General features: G+C 44.6%; 1 protein-coding gene across 2 annotated transcripts in view; it reads right to left on the reverse strand.

Annotated features, from left to right (window-relative positions):
• The window catches only part of ADGRV1 (adhesion G protein-coupled receptor V1), a 710,193-nt gene that overhangs the window by 540,697 nt on the left and 144,358 nt on the right, over window positions 1-25,138 (reverse strand). For both annotated transcript variants that reach the window (XM_077462401.1, XM_077462400.1), the window contains exons 15-18: window positions 24,749-24,912; window positions 15,619-15,742; window positions 3,563-3,826; window positions 923-1,049 (exon numbers count right to left, since the gene is read on the reverse strand). In XM_077462401.1, the coding sequence (XP_077318527.1) occupies window positions 923-1,049; window positions 3,563-3,826; window positions 15,619-15,742; window positions 24,749-24,912 (679 nt within the window). The remainder of the gene's footprint in view (window positions 1-922; window positions 1,050-3,562; window positions 3,827-15,618; window positions 15,743-24,748; window positions 24,913-25,138) is intronic.

The raw sequence follows: 25,138 nt of genomic DNA on the forward strand, positions 1-25,138 counted from the left end.
GCTATGCCTGCACTACAAGGGTTAATTGCTGGATCAGGTCAAGGAGACACAGAAAAGATTTACCTAGCCTAAAAGATTTGCCAGCCAATGCTCCATTCTTCTGCTAGACCAGTCCCTACAGTATAATTTTACCCATACTCCAGTGGTCTAAGGTCCTGACGTCATCAAGACCAATGCAGTTGTTCATAGCCTTGCAACCTACATGATGATGTAGAGGGAAAGTCCACAATTCCCAGCATATGGGAGCGCCGCATGCTAGGGGAGCAGAGGCTCTGCTAAGTAAAAAGCAGAGTTAGGCTTTAAATTGTTTAAAGGGTATTTTCGTTGGAGAAAATAGCAAATAAAAGAAATAAATAATATAGCATATACAATTGTCACACAAGTCATATTTTAATTGAATGCTAATAAAAATGGCATTTCCTTTTCAATCTGCAGTGCTTTATTCTTCTGTAAAATGTAATGCAATTTGGCAACCTGGAGGTGTTGTACAAAGATGGTGTACAGAACGCTCCCCAGAAATGTAATTTCCTGCTTGTGTAAATGGCTTACTGATTTTCCCAGAAGTCTGCACTAAGATACAAGTCAGATACTCCGAAGGGGAAATCACTTCTTAAGGGATGCAGACCCTGCCACTTTACTCATTAGAACCCTGCAAGTGCAGTAACTGACAGTTATGAAACCACTCCCATTCATTTTGCACAAGGACATAGACAAACAAATAGCAATGTCTTCAGTATAGCAAAAGTTACTCTATAGGTATGATTAAAAAATCAATTTCACCTATGATATAGCACATACTGATACAATTATTTGTATGTCTGTTTTATTTTTATTCTATTTTAATTTGTTAATGAGAAATTCTACGGCTTTTTTAAATATTTGTAGGTTAACATGCTTGCTGATCAAAGTTTAATAGGCTTACTTGAATTGGTTTGTTGTGCCTTCTTCTACGGTCTTGTCAACAGGTTCAATGTGAAATATTCCATTAGGGTCATCATTGGCTTTGATAACCACTGTCGCATTCCCATTTCCACTGACAACTGTGTCTCCTTATGAACGAATACATATTTTATATATGTTACAGTATATTTGTGTATAATAAAGACACTTTTCATTTTACTTTTTTTTTCAGGGAACAACATTATATTGTTTCTCACATGTATCCAGTTCAAATATGACCTCAGCTTCACCTAAAATGCAGTCACTAGTATGACAATGACATGGCTTCTGAAGGACTGTGCCAAGCAAGCTCCTCATTTTTAGACTACTGGTGCTAAGCATTATTTTTACACTTTTATAAGTAGATTAATCTGCTTATGTGTGAATTATCATTGGTATAGGATGGTGGTGGTCTTTCTAATACTTTACTTCTAACAATTGTCTGGATTACAAAAAACGTTTATCAGAATACAGAGCGTTGAATGTATTGATTTCAACAACAATAGCATGCAGTAAGTGCCATAACTCTTAAAATTAACTTGGATACTGGTGTATCCAAACCCAAAAACAAAAATGTATTTGTTGTGTATAGGGATGAGCCGAACACCCCCCTGCTCAGTTCACATCCAGAACATGCGAACAGGCAAACAATTTGTTCGAACACGCGATAAAGTCTATGGGACACAAACATGAATAATCAAAAGTACTAATTTTAAAGTCTTATATGCATGGTATTGTCATAAAAAAGTGTTTGGGGACCTGGGTCCTGCACCAGGTGAGATGTATCAATGCAAAAAAAGTTTTTTCCCGGGAGCAGTGATTTTAATAATGCTTAAAGTGAAACATTAAAAGTGTAATATTTCTTTAAATTTCATACCTGGGGGTTGTCTATATTATGCCTGTAAAGGGGCGCATGTTTCCCGTGTTTAGAACAGTCTGACAGCAAAATGACATTTCTAAAGGAAAAAAAGTAATTTAAAACTACTCACGGCTATAATGAATTGTTGGTCCGACAATACACATAAAAGTTAATTGATAAAAACGGCATGGAATTTCCCTACAGGGGAACCCAGAACCCCGTTTACATAAACGGGTGCCCCTGCCCCCCTCTGAAAACACAGGGAAAGCCATAGGGAAGTCACCATGCGTCAGAGGGGGTGGAGTCACTATGTGGCCCCGCCCCCCGCTATATAAGAAGTGTTAGAAGAACAGAAACGTCACACGGTGATGGAGCAAGATGCGAGAGGAGAAGAGCGGAGGAAGAAGATGAAGAAAAAGATGGAGAAGAAGAAGATGGAGGAAGAAGAAGAACAATGAAGAAAGACCAGAAGAAAGAAGATGGAAGAAGAAGGGTAAAGAAGAAGAAATTAATAAAGGACTTGTCAAAAACTGTCTCTTGTGTTTTTTAACCCTTTTGACACTTTTTTTTGTGAAATGGTAGGGGTATACCCCATTACCAATTCACACGGGAGGGCAGGATCTGGGGGTCCCCTTGTTAAAGGGGCTTCCAGATTCTGATAAGCCCCCCACCTGCAGACCCCCACAACCTTTGGGCAAGGGTTGTGGGGATGAGGCCCCTCTCCCCTTCAACATGTGGACAAGGTGCTTTGGGGGGGGCGCTACCCCAAAGCACCCTCCCAATGTTGAGGGCATGTGGCCTGGTATGTTTCAGGAGGGGGGGTGCTCTCTCATCCCCCCCTCTTTTCCTGTGGCCTGCCAGGTTGCGTGCTAAGGGTATGGTATAGATATTTGGGGGAACCCCACGCTTTTTTTTTTTACATTTTGGCTCAGGATTCCCCTTGAAATCCCTACCAGACCTGAAGGGTCTGGTATGGATTTTGAGGGGGACCCCCACGCCAATTCTTAAAAAAAAAAATTGGCACGGGTTTTCCCTTAATATTCATATCAGACCTGAAGAGCATGGTATGGAATTCCTTATATTTTCTAATGTTTTGTGAGGTCAAATTCATGTTTGTTCTGCATTATAGTGATGAGAAAAATTAAAGCAGGATGGAAATATTTTCTTGAATGAACAATTTCTAACAGTATATATGGTTGTTGTTCCAACAATGAATGTTAAAAGCAAATTAAATATTTAACTACTTTGCAACAACATTTCTTAAACTGTCAAATGTACTGAGAATTTTGTAAGAATTTTCCCCAGAAAATCTACTAGTGTAAAGCCAGCCATACTGCTCACTGTTTTTCCCTCCCCCACTGTATACTGCTCACTGGCTCGAAGGGAAGGGCCCCGGGTCCAGAGGTCAGGGTGGAACCTTTGTGGTTTCTTGCACCAGGGCCCTGAAGGTTCTAGTTATGCCTCTGGCTGAGAGGATGAGGGATGCAATCTCAGTTTGTGAAGAAGTGGTGGTTCCACTAAAGGCTGGGTCTAGGGTTCAAAGAGGCTCCACAAACACACAAAAAGGCAGCTTTGAAGACTAAAGCAGATGCTTAAGCATTGTTGCTATTGGAGCACTTTTGCTATTGGAAAGGTTTTAAGCCAGGTTAGGTTCACCATTAAAGATAAGAACATAGTTAATTCAGTCCTACATAGAGTTAGTGTTTTGACAGTATATAGTTTTCTTAGTAAAACAAGCCTCATCATTAATACTATTAAACTAACCTGTAGCATTGAGAAGCTTTAGATAAAAGAATTCATCTGTCTCTGGAATATCATCTTCATTTGTATGAACCGATACATTTTGCATTCTCTCCCCAATACCAAACACCAGGATGTCTCCAGCAATATAAGTGAAATCTCCATCCTTAGCACTGGCTGTACCACTGACAGTAACATAAGCAACAGAGGAGACAAAATCTGCAGATCCATTGCGTATTATGGTGAAGTTTGCAATTTCGCCTTCCTCAATCCATACAACGACTGGTTCTGAAATGCAGTCAGAGTTTGCAATTAGGTTCTAATATAACTTTATGTTACATATATTAAAAACAGATCCTGTATATCTTTTCAAACTTGATCGGGTAAAAAATAGTGAACAAAAGATCTATTTGATCTCAAATTGAAAAAAAAAACTGTATTAGTTTGATAGAAATGTCCTAATTCATCAGAAAAAAATCAAATAAAAAAATAATAATAATATAGTGTATACATTTGGGAGACAAGTCATATTGTAATTGAATGTTATTAAAAATTACTTTTCCTATTCAATCTGCAGTTCTGTAATTTTCTGTAAAGTGCAATGCAATATGGCTACCTGTAGGTGTTCTGTACACAAGTGTACAGAACATCCCCCAGAAACATAATTTCCTGCTTGTGTGATGATGTGTATGTAGACAAAACGCATTGGATCGAGTCCTGTCCATGCCATTGTGTCCTGTATGCTGTTCACAGAAAGATAACTTAATAAGCGCTTTTTTATCTGCTGAAATGTGAGTGTTGTGAATTTTTTAATAAATCCCCTTGCTATATGGTTTTACACTGAAGGTGCTTTGTCTCTCTTTTCTGGAATTATACACTAATCGAGTGCCATAGAGAAGAAATTATGCATGCCTGAATCTGAGATTGTTGGCCCTGCATAGTCACGCATTATAGGCTGTGGAATTGATGGTGGAAGTTGATTGTCCCTTCAAATCGCTTAACCACTTGCTTCCTGCCCAGACCAATTTTCAGCTTTCCGCACTGATGCACTTTGAATGACAATTACGCAGTCATACAACACTGTACCCAAATAAAATTTGTGCCATTTTTTTCACAGAAATAGAGATTTATTTTGGTGGTATTTAATCACAGCTGGGGTTTTTATTTTTTTGCTAAACAAACACAAAAAATGGAAAATTTTGAAAAAAAAAATCTTGTTTCATAATTTGTTATAAAATTTTGCAAACAGGTAATTTTTCTCCTTCATTGATATGCGCTGATGAGGCGGCACTGATGGGCACTGATAGGCTGCAATGGTGGGCACTGATAGGCTGCACTGATGGGCAATGATAGGCACAGTTAAGGTGGCACTGTTAGGCACAGATAAGACGGCACTGATGGGGACAGATAAGGTGGTACTGATGGGCACAGATAAGGCGGCACTGATGGCCACAGATAAGATGCCACTGATGGGTCCTGATGAGTGGCACTGATGGGCACTGATAGGTGTTACTGATAGCTGCCACTGAAAGATGGCATTGATGGGCACTGATAGGTGGTACTGATGGGCAATGGTAGGTTTGGGCGGCACAGTGGTGTAGTGGTTAGCACTCTCACCTAGCAGTAAGGGTGCTGGTCCAAATCCTAACCACGACACTACCTGCCTGGAGTTTGCATGTTCTCCCTGTGCCTGCGTGGGTTTCCTCTGGGTACTCCGGTTTCCTCCCACACTCCAAAGACACGCAGGTAGGTTAATTGGCTCTGTACAAAATTGGCCCTAGTATATAAAAATGGGGACCTTGGATTGTGGGCTCCTTGAGGGTAGGGACCGATGTGAGTGTGAATGTACAGTGATTGGGGACAATTGTAGACACTCAGGTTGAACTGTATGGACTGGTGTCTTTATTCAACCTTACTAACTATGAAACTATGTGACACTAATGGGCACTGGTAGGTGACACTAATGGGCAGCACAGTTGATAAGGTACTGATTGTGGGCACTGTGCCACCCATCAGTGCACTGTGGTCACTGATGGGTGGCACTGTGGGCACTGGTAGTTGGCACTGGTAGGTGGCACTGTTGTGTACTGCTAGATGGCACAGGTGGGCACAGAAAAAAATAGCTGATTACCAGCTCTGTTTACATATCATGATCAGCTGTCATTGGCTGACAGCTGATCACGTGGTAAGGGGTCACAATCAACCCCTTACTCCGATCTGTGATCAGATGACTCTCATAGACTTGCTGATCACAGAGCGTGCCGGTCCTAGATGACCTGCTGGGGGCGCACAGGTCCCCTGGGCACGGGTGATGTCAAACTAGGTCCACACTGTAGCTGTCATTTGGCTATAGCCTGGATCTGAAGCAGTTAAGGGGAGTGTTCCAACCAACCCCTGGGCTTCAAATTGTGGGAGGGTGCCCATGGACATTCTCCCAGAACCCTGCTTCCCGCATGCCCCCGGGACATTGATCCAGTGCAATTACAGCGGCCCTTTACCATGTGATCAACTGATCACATGCAAACAGACTTGCCTGTTATTCCCAGCCCTTTCCTCCCACATTGTGTCTGTGTAAGGAAAGAACTGTCGTTAACTGCCAAGAATGTCAGTAAATTGTTTACACTGATAATCAGTGCCCCAATCATCAGTGTCATCTATCAGTGCTCATTAATGCCACCTATTAGTGCCCATCAATGCTGCCTATCAGTGCTCATCAATGCCACCTATCAGTGCCCATCAATTCCGCCTACAAGTGTTACCTATCAGTGCTCATTAATGCCACCTATTAGTGCCCATCAATTCTGCTTATCAGCACCACCTATCAGTGCTCATTAAAGCCACCTAACAGAATCCATCAGTTCCACCTATCAGTATTCTTCAATGCTGCCAATCAGTGCTCATCAATGCTGCCTGAGTTCTGCCTATCAGTGTTCCTCAGTGCTCACCAGTGCGGATCAATGCCCATCAGTGCCACCTATCAGTGCCGATCAATGCCACCTATCAGTGCAGGCTATTAGTGCCTCCTATCAGTACTACCTCTCAGTGCTCATCAATGCGGCCTATCTGTGCCCATTAATGCCTCCTATCAGTGCCCATCAGTGCCTCCTATCAGTGCTCATTGGTGCCCCTTATCAATGGCCATCAGTGCCTCATATCAGTGCCCATAAATGCCTCCTATCATTGCCCATCAGTGCCTCCTATCAGTGTCCATCAGTGCCTTCTATCAGTGTCCATCAGTGCCTTCTATTAGTGCCCATAAATGCCTCCTATCATTGCCCATCAGTGCCTCCTATCAGTGCCCATCAGTGCCTCCTATCAGTGTCCATCAGTGCCTTATATCAGTGCTCATCAGTGCCTTCTATCAGTGTCCATCAGTGCCTTCTATCAGTGTCCATCAATGCCTTCTATCAGTGTACATCAATGCCTTCTATCAGTGCTCATCAGTGCCTTCTATCAGTGTCCATCAGTGCCTTTTAGCAGTGCTCATCAGTGCTTCCTATTAGTGTCCATCAGTGCCTTCTATCAGTGCCCATCAGTGCCTTCTATCAGTGCTCATCAGTGCCTTCTATCAGTGTCCATCAGTGCCTTCTATCAGTGTCCATCAATGCCTTCTATCAGTGTCCATCAATGCCTTCTATCAGTGCTCATCAATACCTTCTATCAGTGTCCATCAGTGCCTCCTATCAGTGCTCAATGGTGCCTCTTATCAGTGCCCATCAGTGCCTCCAATCAGTGCTCATCAGTGCCTCCTATCAGTACCCATAAATGCCTCCTGTCATTGCCCATCAGACCCTCCTATCAGTGTCCATTAGTGCCTTCTATAAGTGCTCATCAGTGCCTTCTATTGGTGTTTGCTCTCCGGCTCTCCCATGCTGTCCGCCAGCTCTGTCATGTGGCCCGCCAGCTCACTGGCTCTCCCGTTCTGGCCGCCTGCTCTCTGGCTCTGTCTTGCGGCCCAGCCACACTTGCTGCCTGACTGCAGAGAGGCCACGGCCCAGTGGTTGGGGACCTGTGCAGTGACTTGGGACTATGGGCCCCAGATTTTGGGCTATAGCCCCAGAAGCCACCCCCTAGCAATGCCACTGGCTACCATTGAAAGCCGGCATCCCACCTCTGGCATTCCAGCCGGCTTCAGGTGCTGCATGGGGCTTGGGGGGGTCCAGATGTGTCCCTCAATTGCTCTAATCACCCCCCATACTGGCCCCCGCACCCCAGATCCATCCATGCTTTATTCTACAGGTCATGTGCTTTTAGAAAATTTCTAATTTTAGGGGCCTTTTGGAAAATTATGAAAGCTATAAGTGAATAATGGTTTTGAGTAAATTTTAATTTACAGTTATGCGTACCTTTGGTTTTCACCATTTCACAAAAAGGTGCAATTTAAAATATACAAATATTTGTTATTTATTAAATCAATACAGTTTTAACTTTTATATTTACAAGGAATTTAGAAGGAATTTTGTACATTTTTCCATGTATGAATCCACTATTAATGATTTTAGTGTATTTTTAGTGAAGGTATTGCTTTGGTAAACATGCAAATATCATGGGGCCTTAAAAATCAATAGCACCTTATTTTATTCTGCTGGTCATATGCTTACAGAAAATATATGGTTTGGGGGGTCTTTCACAAATTTTGAAAGCTGTAAGTGAAAAATAAATACCTACAGATTTTTTGACAAATTTCTGGGTACGTTAGATTTTCACCATTTTGCAAAAAGACGGAATTTAAGATTTACAAATATTTGTTATGTATTAACTTAGGCCGCGTACACACGGGCGGACTGTTCGCCCAACCTTGTCCGCTGAACAGTGTTTGGGCGGACAGTCCGCTCGTGTGTGGGCTTTCAGCGGACAGTTTCAGCGGACAGTTGGACGGACAAAGTCTTTCGGAAATTCCGAAAAACTGTCCGCTGAAACTGTGTTTGAGCGAACAGTCCGCCCGTGTGTGGGCTTGTCCGCTGTACTTTCGAAATGAGCGGACTGTTCCCGCTCGGAAAGTCCGCCCATTTCGAGCGCGTGTACAGGTAGGCGGGGCCCGCGAGGGAGACGTCGCGGGCTCCGCCGCCTGGAATGGGCTTAAAGGGGAACCCCAACGCCGAAAAAAATCGGCGTGGGGGTTCCCCCCAAGTCCACACCAGACCCTTGTCCGAGCACGCTACCCGGCCGGCCAGGAAAGGGGGGCGAGCAAGCGCGCCCCCCCTCCTGAGCCGTACCAGGCCGCGTGCCCTCAACATGGGGGGGTGCCTTGGGGAAGGGGGGCCGCGCGGCCCCCCCACCCCAAAGCACCTTGTCCCCATGTTGATGAGGACAAGGGCCTCTTCCCGACAACCCTGGCCGTTGGTTGTCGGGGTCTGCGGGCGGGGGGCTTATCGGAATCCGGGAGCCCCCTTTAAGAAGGGGGCCCCCGGATACCGGCCCCCCACCCTATGTGAATGAGTATGGGGTACAATGTACCCCTACCCATTCACCTGTGAAATAAAGTACAATAAAACACACAACACAGAGAAAAAGTATTTTATTGCACAGCCGGGGGTCTTCCGTCTTCGGGGGTCTTCTCGCCGGACTCCTCCGCTATGTGTGTGTAGCTCTTTTGCCAGCGGAGGAGTCCGGCTTTCTTCCTCCCCGCCGCCGGCCTCTTCTCCCGACTTCGGGGGTCTTGTCCCCCTCTTCGGTTCTTCTGCCGGGCCACCGCGCCTGGTCCGGTGGCCCGGTCTTCTGTCGCCGTCTTCTGTCGCCGCCTTCGGTTCTTCTGCCGGGCCACCGCGCCTTCTTGTAGCTCTTTTACAGGCGGTGGCCCGGTCTTCTGTCGCCGCTGTCGCCTTCCGTTCTTCTTCTTGTTCTTCTTGTTCTTCTCCAGGAGATGTTGACACGTCGCTCCCTCCGGCCGGAATGCCAGAGCCGCCCTGCGCTGTGACTTATATAGTGACAATGGGGCGGGGTCACATGGTATATGTCACATGGGTTGGTCACATGGTGACCCCGCCCCCTTACGATGTCATAGTCCCCATGTGACATCAACCCATGTGACCAACCCATGTGACATATACCATGTGACCCCGCCCCATTGTCACTATATAAGTCACAGCGCAGGGCGGCTCTGGCATTCCGGCCGGAGGGAGCGACGTGTCAACATCTCCTGGAGAAGAACAAGAAGAACAAGAAGAAGAACGGAAGGCGACAGCGGCGACAGCGGCGACAGAAGACCGGGCCACCGCCTGTAAAAGAGCTACAAGAAGGCGCGGTGGCCCGGCAGAAGAACCGAAGGCGGCGACAGAAGACGGCGACAGAAGACCGGGCCACCGGACCAGGCGCGGTGGCCCGGCAGAAGAACCGAAGAGGGGGACAAGACCCCCGAAGTCGGGAGAAGAGGCCGGCGGCGGGGAGGAAGAAAGCCGGACTCCTCCGCTGGCAAAAGAGCTACACACACATAGCGGAGGAGTCCGGCGAGAAGACCCCCGAAGACGGAAGACCCCCGGCTGTGCAATAAAATACTTTTTCTCTGTGTTGTGTGTTTTATTGTACTTTATTTCACAGGTGAATGGGTAGGGGTACATTGTACCCCATACTCATTCACATAGGGTGGGGGGCCGGTATCCGGGGGCCCCCTTCTTAAAGGGGGCTCCCGGATTCCGATAAGCCCCCCGCCCGCAGACCCCGACAACCAACGGCCAGGGTTGTCGGGAAGAGGCCCTTGTCCTCATCAACATGGGGACAAGGTGCTTTGGGGTGGGGGGGCCGCGCGGCCCCCCCTTCCCCAAGGCACCCCCCCCATGTTGAGGGCACGCGGCCTGGTACGGCTCAGGAGGGGGGGCGCGCTCGCTCGCCCCCCTTTCCTGGCCGGCCAGGTAGCGTGCTCGGACAAGGGTCTGGTGTGGACTTGGGGGGGACCCCCACGCCGATTTTTTTCGGCGTTGGGGTTCCCCTTTAAGCCCATTCCAGGCGGCGGAGCCCGCGACGTCTCCTTCGCGGGACCCGCCTACCTGTACACGCGCTTGAAATGGGCGGATTTGCCTCCTCCTTACGTGGGCGAGTCCGTTCATTTCAAAAGTTGAGCGAACTGTTTGCCCAACCTTGTTCGTCAAACAGTCCGCTCGTGTGTGGGCAAGTCCGCTCATGCAAATTTTGAGCGGACTGTTTGACAAACTGTTTGCCGAACAAGGTTGGGCGAACAGTCCGCGCGTGTGTACGCGGCCTTACAGTTTAAGCTTTTATATTTAGTGGGGATTTTGTAAAATTAACAGTGTTTTTATCTGCTAATAATGGTTTTAGTGTATTTCTTGTGAATATATTGGTTTGATAAACATTTGAGCAAATACAGCAGGGTTTAAAAAATCAGTAGCACCTTCTTTTTATTCTATAGCTCATATGCTTTCAGAAAATATATGGTTTTGGTTTCACAAACTCTATGGTTTTCACAAACTCTGAAAGCTGTAAGGGAAAAATGAAAACCTTCAGATTTTTTGAGAAATTAGGATATTTACATTTTTGTGTATGTTCGATTTTCACCATTTTGCAAAAAGACACAATGTAAAAATCTAAATATTTTGTTATTTATTAACTCCATACAGGTTAAGCTTTTATATTTAGTAGAGATTTAGCAGGAATTTTTTAAAACTAGCTGTGTTTTTATCTGCTAATAAAGGTTTTAGTGTATTTTTTGTGAATATATTGGTTTGATAAACATTTGTGCCAAATACTGCGGGGTCTAAAAAAAAATCAATAGCACCTTTTTTTTATTCTACAGGTCATATGCTTTCAGAAAATATATGGTTTTGGGGGTCTTTCACAAACTCTGAAATCTGTAAGGGAAAAATTAAAACCTTCAGATTTTTTAAGAAATTTGGATATTAAAATTTTTGCCTACTTTAGATTTTCACAATTTTTCAAAAAGGCGCAATGCAAAAATTAAAATGTTTTTTTGTTATTTATTAACTTCATACAGCTTAAGCTTTTATATTTAGTAGGGATTTAGCAGGAATTTTGTAAAACTAGCTGTGTTTTTATATGCTAATAATGGTTTTAGTGTATTTTTTGTAAATATATTGGTTTTATATTTAGTAGGAATTTAGCAGGTCCAGGGATGAGACACAAGAGGGTACCCTTTTCAATGCACCAGGTGCTGTATGTGCCCACGGAACCTACGGGAGTCAACAATGGACTGTACTTCATAATCCTCATGGTTCTCAATCTGTACAGGGTGAAGACGAGGCACCAAGGTGGTAAAGAGGTTGCAGACCAAAGGTTTTAACAAGGAGACATGAAATACATTCAAAATACGCATAATAGAAGGAAGGTCTAATGCGTAAGCCACTGGGTTAATCTTGCGAAGAATACGGAAAGGCCTAATAAACCGATGTGCGAACTTCAGAGAGGAAACATGAAGTTGGAGGTTGGGAGATGACAGCCAACTTGGTAGAAAGGTGCAGGCAAGCGTCTGCGGTCAGAATGGAGATTGTACCTATCATTAGCATGTTGCAAAGCCTCCTGGACTTGTGCCCAAGTGAAACGAAGACCACGGAGATGCTCCTCTAATGCAAGAATACTCTGCAGAAACAAATGAGTCAGGCAACATGGAAGATTGGAAACCATAGTTCGCCATAAATGGGGACAATCGGGAAGCAAAATTCAAGGCACTACTGTGAGCAAACTCTGCCCACGGTAAGAGGTCTGACCAGTTGTTATGATAGTCAGAAATATAGCAAGGTAGGAATTGCTCCAAGGACTGATTGGTTCGTTCTCGCGGCCCCATTAGACTGCGGATGATACTTGGAAGAGAAAGCAAGCTGAATTCCCAACTGTGCACAAAGGTTCGTCAAAACCAGGACACAAACTGACTACCCCTGTCCAAGACAATCACCTTGGGTAGCCCATGTAAGCGAAAGATCTCCCAAGCAAAAATGGAAGCCAGTTCCTTAGAAGTGGGCAACTTCTTAAGTGGAATACAATGGGACATTTTCGAGAACCGGTCAACCACCATAAGGATAACTGTGTTGCCCTGGGAGTTGGGTAACTCTACAATGAAATGCATAGACAGGTGGGTCCAGGGCCTCTCTCCATTGGGTATGGGTTGTGGGAGGCACACTGGAAGGTGTCATGGAGTCTTACTCTGAGCACACACAGAATAGGCAGCTACATCAGCACATAGACTAGGCCACCAGAATTGTTGGGAAATTACCCAAAAGTATTGATTCTTCCCAGAGTGGCCAGCAGCCTTGGGAGAATGATAAGTCTGGAGCACGGAAGTATGGAGACTCTCTGGGACAAAGCAGCAAGAATTTTGTCACCCAAAGGAGAAGTGAGACTGGTGTGAACCATAGCCAGAATACGATCAGGAGGAATCACAGGAACCAGAACTGACTCCATCTTGGAAGTTTATCTGGGTCCATCGAAAAACCAACATTGGAAATGACATAACCCAGGAATTTAACCTGTTCACGATGGAATTTGCACTTCTCCAATTTACAATAGAGATTGTTCTCTCTTAGTTTGTGAAGCATACAACAGACATCTGTGTGGTGGTTCTCCAGGGACTTGGAAAATATGAGGATATCGTCAAGATAAACCACCACACATAACTGCAACAAAGTTCAGAGGACATCATTAATAAATTCCTGGAAAACTGCCGGGCATTATAAAGGCCAAAAGACATTATGAGGTATTCATAATGGGCTGTTCTGGTATTAAAAGCAGTTTTCCACTCGTTGCACTCCTTAATCCTCGCTAGATCGTATGCCCCTCTGAAATCAAGCTTTGTGAAAACCGTTGCTCCCTTGAGGCAGTCAAATAACTCCATAATCAATGGAATTGGATAGGCATTCTTAATGGTGAAACTATTGAGACCCCTGTAATCAATACAAGGTCTCAGTTCACCACTCCTCTTCTTCAAAATAAGAAACCAGCATCAGCAGGAGATGAGGATTTGCAACATACTCTTCCATGGCCTTATCCTCCAAGACCGTCAAAGGCTAAAACCCGGCCACGAGAGGGTATGGCACCAGGTTGAAGGACAATTGTGCAATCATGTGACGGATGTGGAGGCAAACTACCTGCTTGACCTTTGTCAAAGACATCGTTAAAATTGCAGTACTCCTCTGGGGCAGGGAGGAGAGTGAAGAGGTGCACGGGACCTTGGCTACCATCTGGAAGCATTTCTTACTGCATTGTGTTGACCAGGAGAGAACTTCAGCATGGAGCCAATCAAAAGAGGGGTTGTGCTTCTGTAATCAAGGATAACCCATATCCATTAGAAACTTAGGTGAAGAAATAACTTGGAATTGGATTATCTCATGGTGAAGAACCCCTACGGCCATGGACAACGGAACAGTCTCATGAGTCACATGGGCAGGCTGTAGAGGTCTTCCATCAAGAGCCTCAATGGCAAGTGAAGTGTCACGCAGCTGCAGTGAAATTTAGTGCTTCAATACAAAGGCAACATCAATGAACAGGCCTGCAGTCCCAGAGCCTGTATCTCGATGGATGACTCAGCCCAAGAAAGGGTAACCAAAACCAGGGGCTTATCCTTATGGATAACTGGGGACGAAATAATGCCTCCTAAGGTCTGTCCATGACCGGACCTCAAGGTTTGGGCGTTCCCTGGACGTTTAGGACAAGACTTCAAAAAGTGACCTGCCTGGCCACAATAAAGGCACACTCTCTCCCTCCTTCTTAGGGTTCTCTCATCGGCAGAGAGACGCTTGACGCCCAAGTGCATGGGTTCATCTTCACAGACTGTCTCCGTACCAGGCATGGGAAGTGAGGAAGGCAAGGGTGGGACTGCAAAGTTTGGAGACAAACGTACATGAGGCACTTGGCAGCAGAAGCGGAGCATGCAGAAATGTCAAATACCCTTTTAAAAGGAAGTCACAAACTCAGGGTAACTCATGACAACAGGTTTTTGCATCTCCCATAGAGGGTTTGCCCAGGCCAAGGCTCTCTCTGAAAGCAAAGATATCACAAAACCTACTTTGCTTCTGTCTGTGTGAAAAGCCTGGGCAGCATCTCAAAGTATATTTCAACCAGGTTGAGAAACCCTCTGCATTGGACTGGATCACCCCCATATTGCTGGGGACATGGAGCGGAGCATCAGCAAAGATGGCCTGCAACACAGGTTGTACCGGAGCAGCCAATGTTGGAGCGTTTATAATGCTACGGCAAACTGATCCATGCAGTGATCCTGCTCATCCAATCTGGAAAAAGGATTACCAACAAGGGGATTGACTGCATCTTCTGAATTCATGGCCCTCACCTGCTTTCAGAAACCATGAATCAGACTGACACAGAAGTACAGTTAAAACTTGTTTAATAATAATAATAATAATAAAAAAACCTAAACAGAAACCGGAATGGATAGTAAGACACGGCAAAACATCTGGGAGCCAGAGATGAGCACAGTAGAACAACAAAGGATCTGGAGCCAGAAGGAATGTCAGCCAAGCATGTCTTTAACAGGAACATAGGAGAACGTCTCTAGAGATGTGACCAAGGCAAAGGCAGCGATCATCTGGACTGGACGGCTTAAGTAGGCAGGACTGATGAGTAGGATATCATCAACAGGTGAATCACTTTGGAGAGATAGGAGCTGGCAATTAGCTGACAGCTGAGCGGCCAGCTTTGAGTAGGAAGGGCTGAGTCCAGCCCTGCCATAGAGAATATGTCTTTTTTTTGTCAGTTTATGGTCCTATCTTGTGGGCCGTTTCTTCCTATCCCTGAAGTTTAGTACACACAAAGACACACTTCTGTGGTATAGACTTTAAATGGTGGTAATTTACTAACGAAGACAAACAATACTTACAGAAATGTGTTATCCATTTACTTGAACTTTATAGTCAAATAAATGAAACAGAGGTGGCATTGCAAAACTATGAAATGAAACAAGCCTACATACATTTGTACATGTATTTTTCAACATATCTATTGACCAAACAATATGGTCCCATACATTCATGTAAGGTTTTACTGCTTCTCACATTAAGTACTGAATTAAGCAGTAGCGTTATCCAGCTTCCAGTCAATACACCTCAATAAAAAAAGGTCTTATTTTGCAAGGATCAGTTTTATAAATAAGGAAAATAAAATACCTGTAAAGAAAACTGCATCATCATTTTTATTTATAACCAAAGTGGCAGTGGTAACATCTCCTATCCTGGCACCACCAGTTGGATTAAAAATCATTACTGTGAATATTTCTGTCTCCTCTGGAATCTGAAAATGTGAAAAAAATAAATAAATATATATATATATATGTAATGTTCCATTCAGTTCCCTTAAAATCACACCAGAAGGCCACCGGGGTATCTTGTCTGACCCCGGTATTTTTTCCTTATAGGTTCATTATAGGTTGCATTACCCAGCTGGGGCTCTCTTATATATGTTGGGAATCTTGCAAATGTTTTCCATAGCACCCTCTCCAATACATTTATAGCCGCCCAACTTACTTGTGTTTTTAACCCCCACTAGCAGCCGAGGAAAGGGTTAAAAGCATCCGTGTTGTGGCTTTGCAGGTGCTTTGACAGCGCTGCCCAGTCATTTCAATGGGCAGAGCATTTTGGGCATCACTCCACAGATGTTGCTTGCAGAACTTTTTTTCCCATCCTGCAAGCGCACTGCCCCAGTGTGAAAACACTTAAGCTTGGGAAACATGTAGAGCTGTGCTGTGAATAGACAAGCTCTCTGCTAATCTATTTATAGCATCCTCCCCAACACAAGTTTTCAGCTGATTTTTTCTCCTGAGTCTGAGAACTTGTCGGAAGTTATCATGGTGATAACAGAGAAATGGAGCAGCAGAAAGACCCTTTAACTTTAAGACTAAATTATATTTTTTATGCGGTAGATGAAAATTTACAACCAGTATTAAATCTCTGAGAAAATAAATTAATCATTCCAAAACTATGAACATAATAATAAAGACTAATCGTGATAATAATAATAATAATAATAATAATAAATATTACAACTAGGGATGAGCCTGATGTTCGAGTCAAATGTAAGTTCGACTCAAACATCATGTGTTCTCCTGTTTGCCGAACAGCGAACAATATGCGGTGTTCGCTGCAAATTCGAAAGCTGACAAAACTCTGTTAAAGTCTATGGGACGCTAATATGATCAAATCAAAAGTGCTAATTTTAAAGGCTTATATACAAGTTATTGTCATAAAAGGTGTTTGGCAACCTGGGTCCTGCCCCAGGGGACATGTACCAATGCAATATTTTTTTTTTAAAACAGCCGTTTTTTCAGGAGCAGTGATTTCTTTAATGCATAAAGTGAAACAATAAAAATGAAATATTCCTTTAAATATTGTGCCTGGGGGTGTCTATAGTATGCCTGTAAAGTGGTGCATTTTCCCCATGTTTAGAACAGTACCACACCAAAATTAAATTTCTAAAGGAAAAGTTGTAATTTAAAACTGATCGGGGGGGGCGTGGCTACCGCGCTGCTGGATGGACGTCTGCTAACACAGCTCCGCTCCAGCAACGGGAACCGAGCGACATACAGCTACCACCGCTGACTTTTCAAAGCCCCACTGAACACCTGAAGACCCGGGCACTTGGGTGAAATGTCCAGGAAGCGGAGAGGAGCGGTGGCTCCACAGAAACTGGACGATTTCTTCCGACGGGCAGGCCGCGACCCGAGGCAAGATGGCGCCGGCCCATGCTCACGCGCGGCCTCCTCATCAGACAGCTCAGCAGCAACCAGCCCGGAGAATGGAGAGGCAGAATATCGCCGCTCCCCGGAGGTCTCCACACCGCTGTCTCGCAGCCCAGCCAAATCCAAGCCACGAATGGCTTTGGACACCGCACAGGTGAGCAAGGGCCGGGATCCATTAGATGACACCAGAGAACTCATTGACCCCTTCACTGCCTTCCCCACCACAGATGGGCCTATATCTGACACAACGCTGAAGGACATGCTTCTCTCACTCCGCACCTCCATGCACAATGACATGCTTCTTTGCCTTAACAACTTTAAAAAGGAGGTAGGGGAGCTGGGCTCACGGGTTGACCATATTGAATCTAAAATGGGAGACTTTGCCACTTCGCACAATACCCTGATTGATGCGCACAGTGACCAAGCCGCAGAAGTCGCATGGCTCAAAGCTAAAGTCGCAGACTTGGAAGACAGGTCCCGCAGGAACAATATTAAAATACGGGGGGTTCCGGAGGATGTCCTCCCTGCACAACTCCAGCAGTATGCACAGGTCCTAATGAAGGCATTCCTCCCCTCTCTGCCCCATACAGAACTGCAAATAGACCGTATACACCGGTTGCCCAAACCTGCTTTTCTCCCTGACAATTTACCTCGTGATGTCTTAATGAGAGTCCACTTTTTTCAAACAAAGGAACAACTCATGTCTGCTTTCCGCAAACAACAGAATCCGCCTGCAGAATACGCCCGCATCCAACTGTATGCTGACCTTTCACAGTTTACTATGCAGAAGCGCAAATCCCTGTTGTCGGTAACTAAAGCTTTGCGCAACCACAATATTCAGTACAGATGGGGTTACCCAGTTAAACTAACAGTCACCCACGAGGGCAAATCTACTGTGATCACCTCCATTGATGAAGGCCTTGCGCTGTTGCGGTCATTGGACATTCTCCCTGCCCCGTCTTCAGATGGCGCTTCCCCCTCCTCTAACGGCCATTTACAAATGGACTGGCAAAAGGTGGTGCGCAAGAAGAAAACCAAGTGAAGTCAGCCGTGGTTACACACCTCATGGTGTGTACATGCTCTTCTCTCAACAATAGTGTTCCTGTTGCACTGAGATCCCCTACTCAGTGCGTTTATTCTTCCCCCCCTTGAATATGGGCAATTGTTATGCCTCTACGTGCAGGTTTGCACCTACTTTTTTACAGAACTTTGTTTGCTTGTTTTTCTTTTTATTCTTTTTTCTTCCCCCCCTTTTTACCCCCTTCCTAGAGGGCCTGCTCGGTCGGCCTGTCGTTACACTCATCGCTCTGCCAGCAACTCTCCTTTCCACAACAGAAGAGGACCTTTGGGACATTCTGGAATCGTGCATCAGGTACCCACCTTATCTTTTAATCATCCTGTTGTTTAATGATGGCTATTAATATAGTTTCGTTTAATGTTAATGGTCTGAACCACCCGGCCAAGAGGTCTTCCCTTTGGAAAGAAGCTGCTAAATTAAATGCTGATGTTCTCTGCATCCAGGAGACCCACTTTGCGGCTGACTCCGTGCCCCGGTTTCACCACAAAAACTTTCCACACATCTTCATGGCATCCAGTGCCAAAAAGCAAAAAGGAGTCCTGATTGCCATCAAAGATTCAGTCGCTTTCACCATGAAAGACCTTCTAGTTGACCCGGAAGGTCGTTATCTCATACTGAGCTGTGATCTCAATAACAAACCCTACACTATAGTAAACCTGTATGCACCCAACTCCCATCAACTACGATTTTTAAAACGCCTTCACAGGAAGATTTCTGCCAACAAGTATGGTTCGGTATTGATATGTGGAGATCATAACCTGACACCGGATCACACTATGGACACTACCTCCACAGCTAGACGACAACCACCTTCGCTTCAGCCTCTCCTACATGCGGAGGACCTGTTTGATGTTTGGAGATGTCAGCACGCCAACGAGCGTGATTATTCCTATCACTCCTTACGGCACAATATGTATTCTAGAATTGACTTAATTTTAGTTGATAAGCATCTTTTGCAGGCGGTGTCCTCTTCCACCATACATGATATTACATGGTCTGATCATGCTCCCGTTTCTGTCGTGGTGGTGGAGGGGCACACTCCAGGCCCTGCGTATTTGTGGAGGGCTAACCCTCGTATTTTTCAAAAACCGGAACACTCTGGGAAGGTGGCTGCCAGCCTCTCTGAATTTTTTTCTTTAAATGACCAGTCGGTTTCAGATCCCATGATGTTGTGGTGTGCGCACAAAGCGTATATAAGAGGTGTAATGTTACAAATATGTGCAAGGGAAAAAAGGCAGAGGACACAAAAACTTGACCAAATTCTCCATAAGATTAGATCCTTAGAATCACTCAATAAGATAGGCCCGACCTTACAGCTTGCGCATAGTCTCGCCCAATACCGCTCGGATCTTAGACTTCTACTGATAGAACAATTCGACAAACATGTCAGATATTTCAAACTGTCCCACTACTCCTCTGGGAATCGGGCGGGTAAATTTCTCGCCCAGAGGCTCAGAGCAGCAAGAATTAAATCAAAAATTTCGTACCTAATTCATCCTCCAACTAAGCGGAAAATTTATAACCCTAAGGAAATAGCAAACTCATTCGCTGAGTATTATGCCTCACTCTATAACTTAAAGGACGACCCCAACACCCCTCAACCGAATGAAAATACTATACGGGAGTTCTTGACAAAAATTAACTTGCCCTCCCTTACCCCCGAGCAACTTAATTCCTTGAACTCCCCTATTACGGAACCTGAGATTAGAAGGATCATTAGAACTCTCCCTCTAGGGAAGTCCCCAGGCCCAGATGGGCTCCCCAATGACTATTATAGGGCTTTTCCAGACAACCTTGTCCCAACACTTATAAGTGTCTTTTCAACAGCAATGTCCTCTGCCTCGTTTCCTGCTGAAATGCTTAAAGCATATGTGGTTACCATCCCGAAGCCAGGAAAGGAACCCACTTCACCAGCTAACTTTAGGCCGATTTCATTACTTAACTCTGATGTTAAACTATATGCGAAAATCCTTGCACATAGACTGCTCAAGATCCTGCCGGGTCTGGTGAGTCCTGACCAGGCGGGTTTCACTCCGGGTAGGCAGGCCTCTGATGCCACAAGAAGAGTTATTAACAGTATGCAATACGCTGGGGCCTGTCGGGTGCCTTCTCTGCTCCTCTCTTTGGATGCGGAGAAGGCATTCGACAGGATTCATTGGGGATACATGAGACTTACTTTACAGAAATATGGCTTTACAGGCCCTATCTTATCGGCCATAATGGCCCTCTACTCATCCCCCTGTGCACAAGTCTATACGTCCAATATGTTATCGACCACGTTTTCTATATCTAATGGTACCAGACAGGGCTGTCCTCTATCTCCTACTATCTTTAACTTACTCATGGAGCCCCTGGCGGAAAGGATCAGAACCCACCCTAATATTGCTGGCTTTAACCTTCCGCACGGGTCACATGTTATCAATTTATTTGCGGATGATATCATCCTGTTTCTAACCTCACCACGAACTTCTCTTCCCTACACCCACAGCACACTTATGGAATTTAGTAATATATCCTACTATAAAGTCAACTGCACGAAATCGCTTATTTTTCCATTGGGACTTCCTCCCTCTCTTTGTGAATCCTTGCAAAACGCTTTCCCCTACACTTGGAACAAAGAGGGTATAACTTACCTGGGCATAAAAATTACTGATCTAAAGACGATAGCAGACGCTAACTATGGGCCCCTCATAGACAAGCTTACTAAAGAAGCCAAACGCTTGGCCAATACTGAACTCACCTGGTCAGGTAGACTTGCTACATTTAAAATGCTACTTCTACCTCAAATACTGTATGTCTTCCGGACCCTACCTATCCCGTTAAAATTGAAGCATATTAAGGCTCTTAACTCTCTACTTAAATATTTCATTTGGAAGGATTCGAGGCCTAGATGCGCAAAACCTTTACTGGTCAAACATAGATCGGCCGGAGGGATGGGTCTGGTCGACATTCGGGACTACTATAGAGCCTCCATTCTCACTCAACTGCGGAAATGGTTCCACCAACCGGTGGACACCCCTTGGTGCAATGTTGAACGAGCCCTGAGCCCGACCAAAGACCTTATACACTTGCTTTGGGCTGACGTCCTACATCCAATTCCAACACATAGTCTTCCCCCCACTCTCCGTGCCTCCCTAGAGGCTTGGAGGTCCTTTTTAAATCTTCCTCTACCATCTGACCAATTGACTTCCATCCCAATACCCTTATCGACCTTGCAACAGACCATACCCAACCTATCAATCACGAAATGGCAGGAAAAGGGACTACACTTTATTTCTGACCTATATGATGGAAACTCCCTTATCCCCTTCGACACTCTTCGTTCTCGTTTTCACTTAACTCCATCTGATCAATATAAATATAACCAAATATACCATTTTTGTAAATCAGTTACTACACCCACCATTCGCCTTTCAAGGGAAGCCTGGCAATTTTTTCACACGACCCTTTTATCTGTTAAAGGTATCTCCTTATTTTATAATTTATTTCAATGTAAAATGGACTTTGTTAAATCACCCCCCTATCTCAAATGGGAAGTCGACCTCCAGTCAACTTTTACTATTCCACAGTGGAAGGAGGCTTTTAGGTGGATATATAGAGCCTCTAAATGCGTGAACCACTGGGAATTGTCACAAAAGATTGCCCTGCGGTGGTATCTTACCCCATACAGGGTTGCCCAGTTTGGTAGGAATGGTTCTCCGCTGTGCTGGAGGAGCTGTGGGGAAGTAGGCAACTTACTCCATATGTTTTGGACTTGTAAACATCTCACTAGCTACTGGAATTCCATATTCCGCTCGATCTCTAGTATCACGGGCATTATCACCCCCCCCAGCCCGGCCCTGGCCATACTAAATCTGGGAATAGATTATTTTCCTCCAGAATTTAGAATAGTAGTCACACACATATTGATAATTGCCAGGTCTCTCATTACTAGGCAATGGAAGAACAATAAAGCCCCGGACGTAGCCGAGGTCTTTTCCACCACGCATACCCATTACACCTATGAGTCACTAATAGCAGCTGCAGGGGGAAACAAAAAGTATTTTGATGATAAGTGGAAATGTTGGACATCCTGGTACAAACGTAAGGACTGACTGGCATCTCCCACCAGATTGACTGAACTAGACCGATTACACCCCTCCCCATCCCCTTTTCTGCTCCCCTTTCTTGGGCCCCCTATTAGAATTGCCAATGTGTACAATATTCGATAGAATAATGTTTTAACTGATATGATGATACTGTTGCAGCCTAGGGATGTCGGATGTCCACCTTACGTTCGAGCTACGATATGTCTGACTCACAGTCTGACACTCCCTGGCCTGTGTATTTGTTGAACTTTACATTGATTGATTTACTCACATCACTGAACTCTAATCTTGTAACTGAGATTTGGGGTTTCTGTTTTCTATGTTTTTTTTTTTTTTTTTCTTTTTATTATTCTTTATTTCATTTTACTTTTCTCCTCTTCTACTTCTTGCCAGTAGGCCTAAGACAATGTGAAATTGACATATGTTAATTACTGGGCAAGCCGTTTTCTGTCTGCCCTTTGTTTCATGTTTCTTGTATTCTTGTATTTTGTACTTTGAAAAATCTTAATAAAGACTATTTACATAAAAAACTGATCGCAGCTGTAATGAATTGGTCTCGGCAATATAGATAGAACTCATTGAAAAAAAGAACATGGGATCCCCCAGTCCATTACAAAGGGGAATCCCAAACCAAAATTAAAAAAAAAACTGTGTGGGGTCCCCCTAAAATTCACACAAGACCCTTCGGTCTTATATGGAAATTAAGGGGAACCCTGCGCCAAATGTTTTTAAAAAAATGGCGTAGGGGTTCCCCCAAAATCGATACTAGACACTTATCCAAACACGCAACCTGGCAGGCCACAGGAAAAGAGGGGGGAGGAGAGAGAGTGCCCCCCCTCCTGAACCGTACCAGGCCATATGCCCTCAACATGGGGAGGGTGCTTTGGGGTAGCCCCCCAAAGCACCTTGTCCCCATGTTGAAGAGAACAAGGGCCTCATCCCCACAACCCTTGCCCGGTGGTTGTGGGGGTCTGCTGCGGGGGGCTTATCGGAATCTGGAAGCACCCTTTAAAAAGGGGGCCTCCGAGATCCCGCCCCCATGTGAATTGGTAATGGGGTACAAGTATTCTTTAAGTCACCAGGTGGCCCTGCCCCCCTCTGACGCCACAGGAAAGCCATGGGGAAGCCCCTGTGGTGTAGTAGGGGAAAGGGGTCACCCAGTTACATCACCATGTGGCCCCACCCTCAATTATATAAGAGCTGTCACTTGGCGGGAGCCTCCCATGGAGCCGGATTGCTGCGCCTTTTTTTTTCCGGTCCGTCGGTCGGCGTGATAGAAGATGATGAATGGACATCGTGGGACATTTTTATTTTTTAATAAAGGACTTGTCCTATGCTGTCTCTTGTCTTTTTTACCATTTTGACACTTTTTTGTGAAATGGTAGAGGTACTTGTACCCCGTTACCAATTCACATGGGGGGGAGTCCAGGACCTGGGGGCCCCCTTGTTAAAGGGGGCTTCCATATTCCAATAAGCAAGGGTTGTAGGGATGAGACCCTTGTCCCCATCAACATGGAGACAAGGTGCTTTGGGGGGCTACCCCAAAGCACCCTCCCCATGTTGAGGGCATATGGCCTGGTATGGTTCAGGAAGTGGGCGATCTCTAGTCCCCCCCTCTTTTCCTGTGGCTTGCCAGGTTGCGTGCTCGGATAAGGGTGGTAAGGATTTTGGGGTGGCCATTTTTTTTTATTTTGGCACAGGGTTCCCTTTAATCTTCATATCAGACCCAAAGGACCTGGTATGGATTTTAGGGGGACCCCTACGCAATTTTATTTTTAAATTTTGGTTCGGAGGTTCCCCTTAAAATATTCATACCAGACCCAAAGGGCCTGGTAATAGATTGGGGGGGGGGGGGGAAATCCCATGCTTTTTTTTCAATGAGTTTTATTTATATTGCCGACACCCGACAATTCATTACAGCCGCGATCAGTTTTAAATGACAATTTTTCCTTTCGAAATGTCATTTTGCTGTGGTACTGTTCTGAACACGGGAAAAATATTCTACTTTACAGGCATACTATAGACACCCCCCAGGCACAATATTTAAAGTAATATTTCATTTTATTTTTTCACTTTAAGCATTAAAAAAGATCACTGCTCCCGAAAAAACTGCTGTTTAAAAAAAAAAAATTGCATTGATACATGACCCCTGGGGCAGGACCCAAGTCTCCAAAACATTTTTTATGGCAATAACTTGCATATAAGCCTTTAAAATTAGCACTTTTGATTATTCATGTTCGTGTCCCATAGACATTAATGGTGTTCGTATGTTCTGCCAAATTTTTTACCCGTTCGCATGTTCTGCTACGAACCTAATAGGATGGTGTTCGGCTCATCCCTATTTACCACCTACATACACCTAAGATGTGCAATTTACTATACACATATAGACTTACCTCATCAGGTGTAGATGAAACAGATATGGTTTTCAAACTTTCCTGATCCTTAAAATGAACGCTGCCATATGTTGGAGCTACATCGTTCGTATAACTGGGGTTTATTATCCAGCTCACATTAATGTTTCCAAAATTTCCTTGTCTTCTTATTAAATCAAATGTAGCTAGAAAAATATCAAAACATAAATATAAGCATAAAACAATAAAGTTATACAAACCCATCATTGTTAAAACATGCCAGATTTTTAATTCCTTTACTTGTAGGTCTTTCATATTCTCATGATTTTTTTTTCACTTTTTTCATACTATATATAGTATATATAATGTATTAAACAAAATATCATATACAGTATCTCACAAAAGTGAGCACAACCGTCACATTTTTGCAAA

Source organism: Lithobates pipiens, unplaced genomic scaffold (genome assembly GCF_037356315.1).
Source record: "Lithobates pipiens isolate NorthernLeopardFrog02 unplaced genomic scaffold, aLitPip1_a1.2 Scaffold_3, whole genome shotgun sequence".
NCBI classification, from domain to species: Eukaryota; Metazoa; Chordata; class Amphibia; order Anura; family Ranidae; genus Lithobates; species Lithobates pipiens.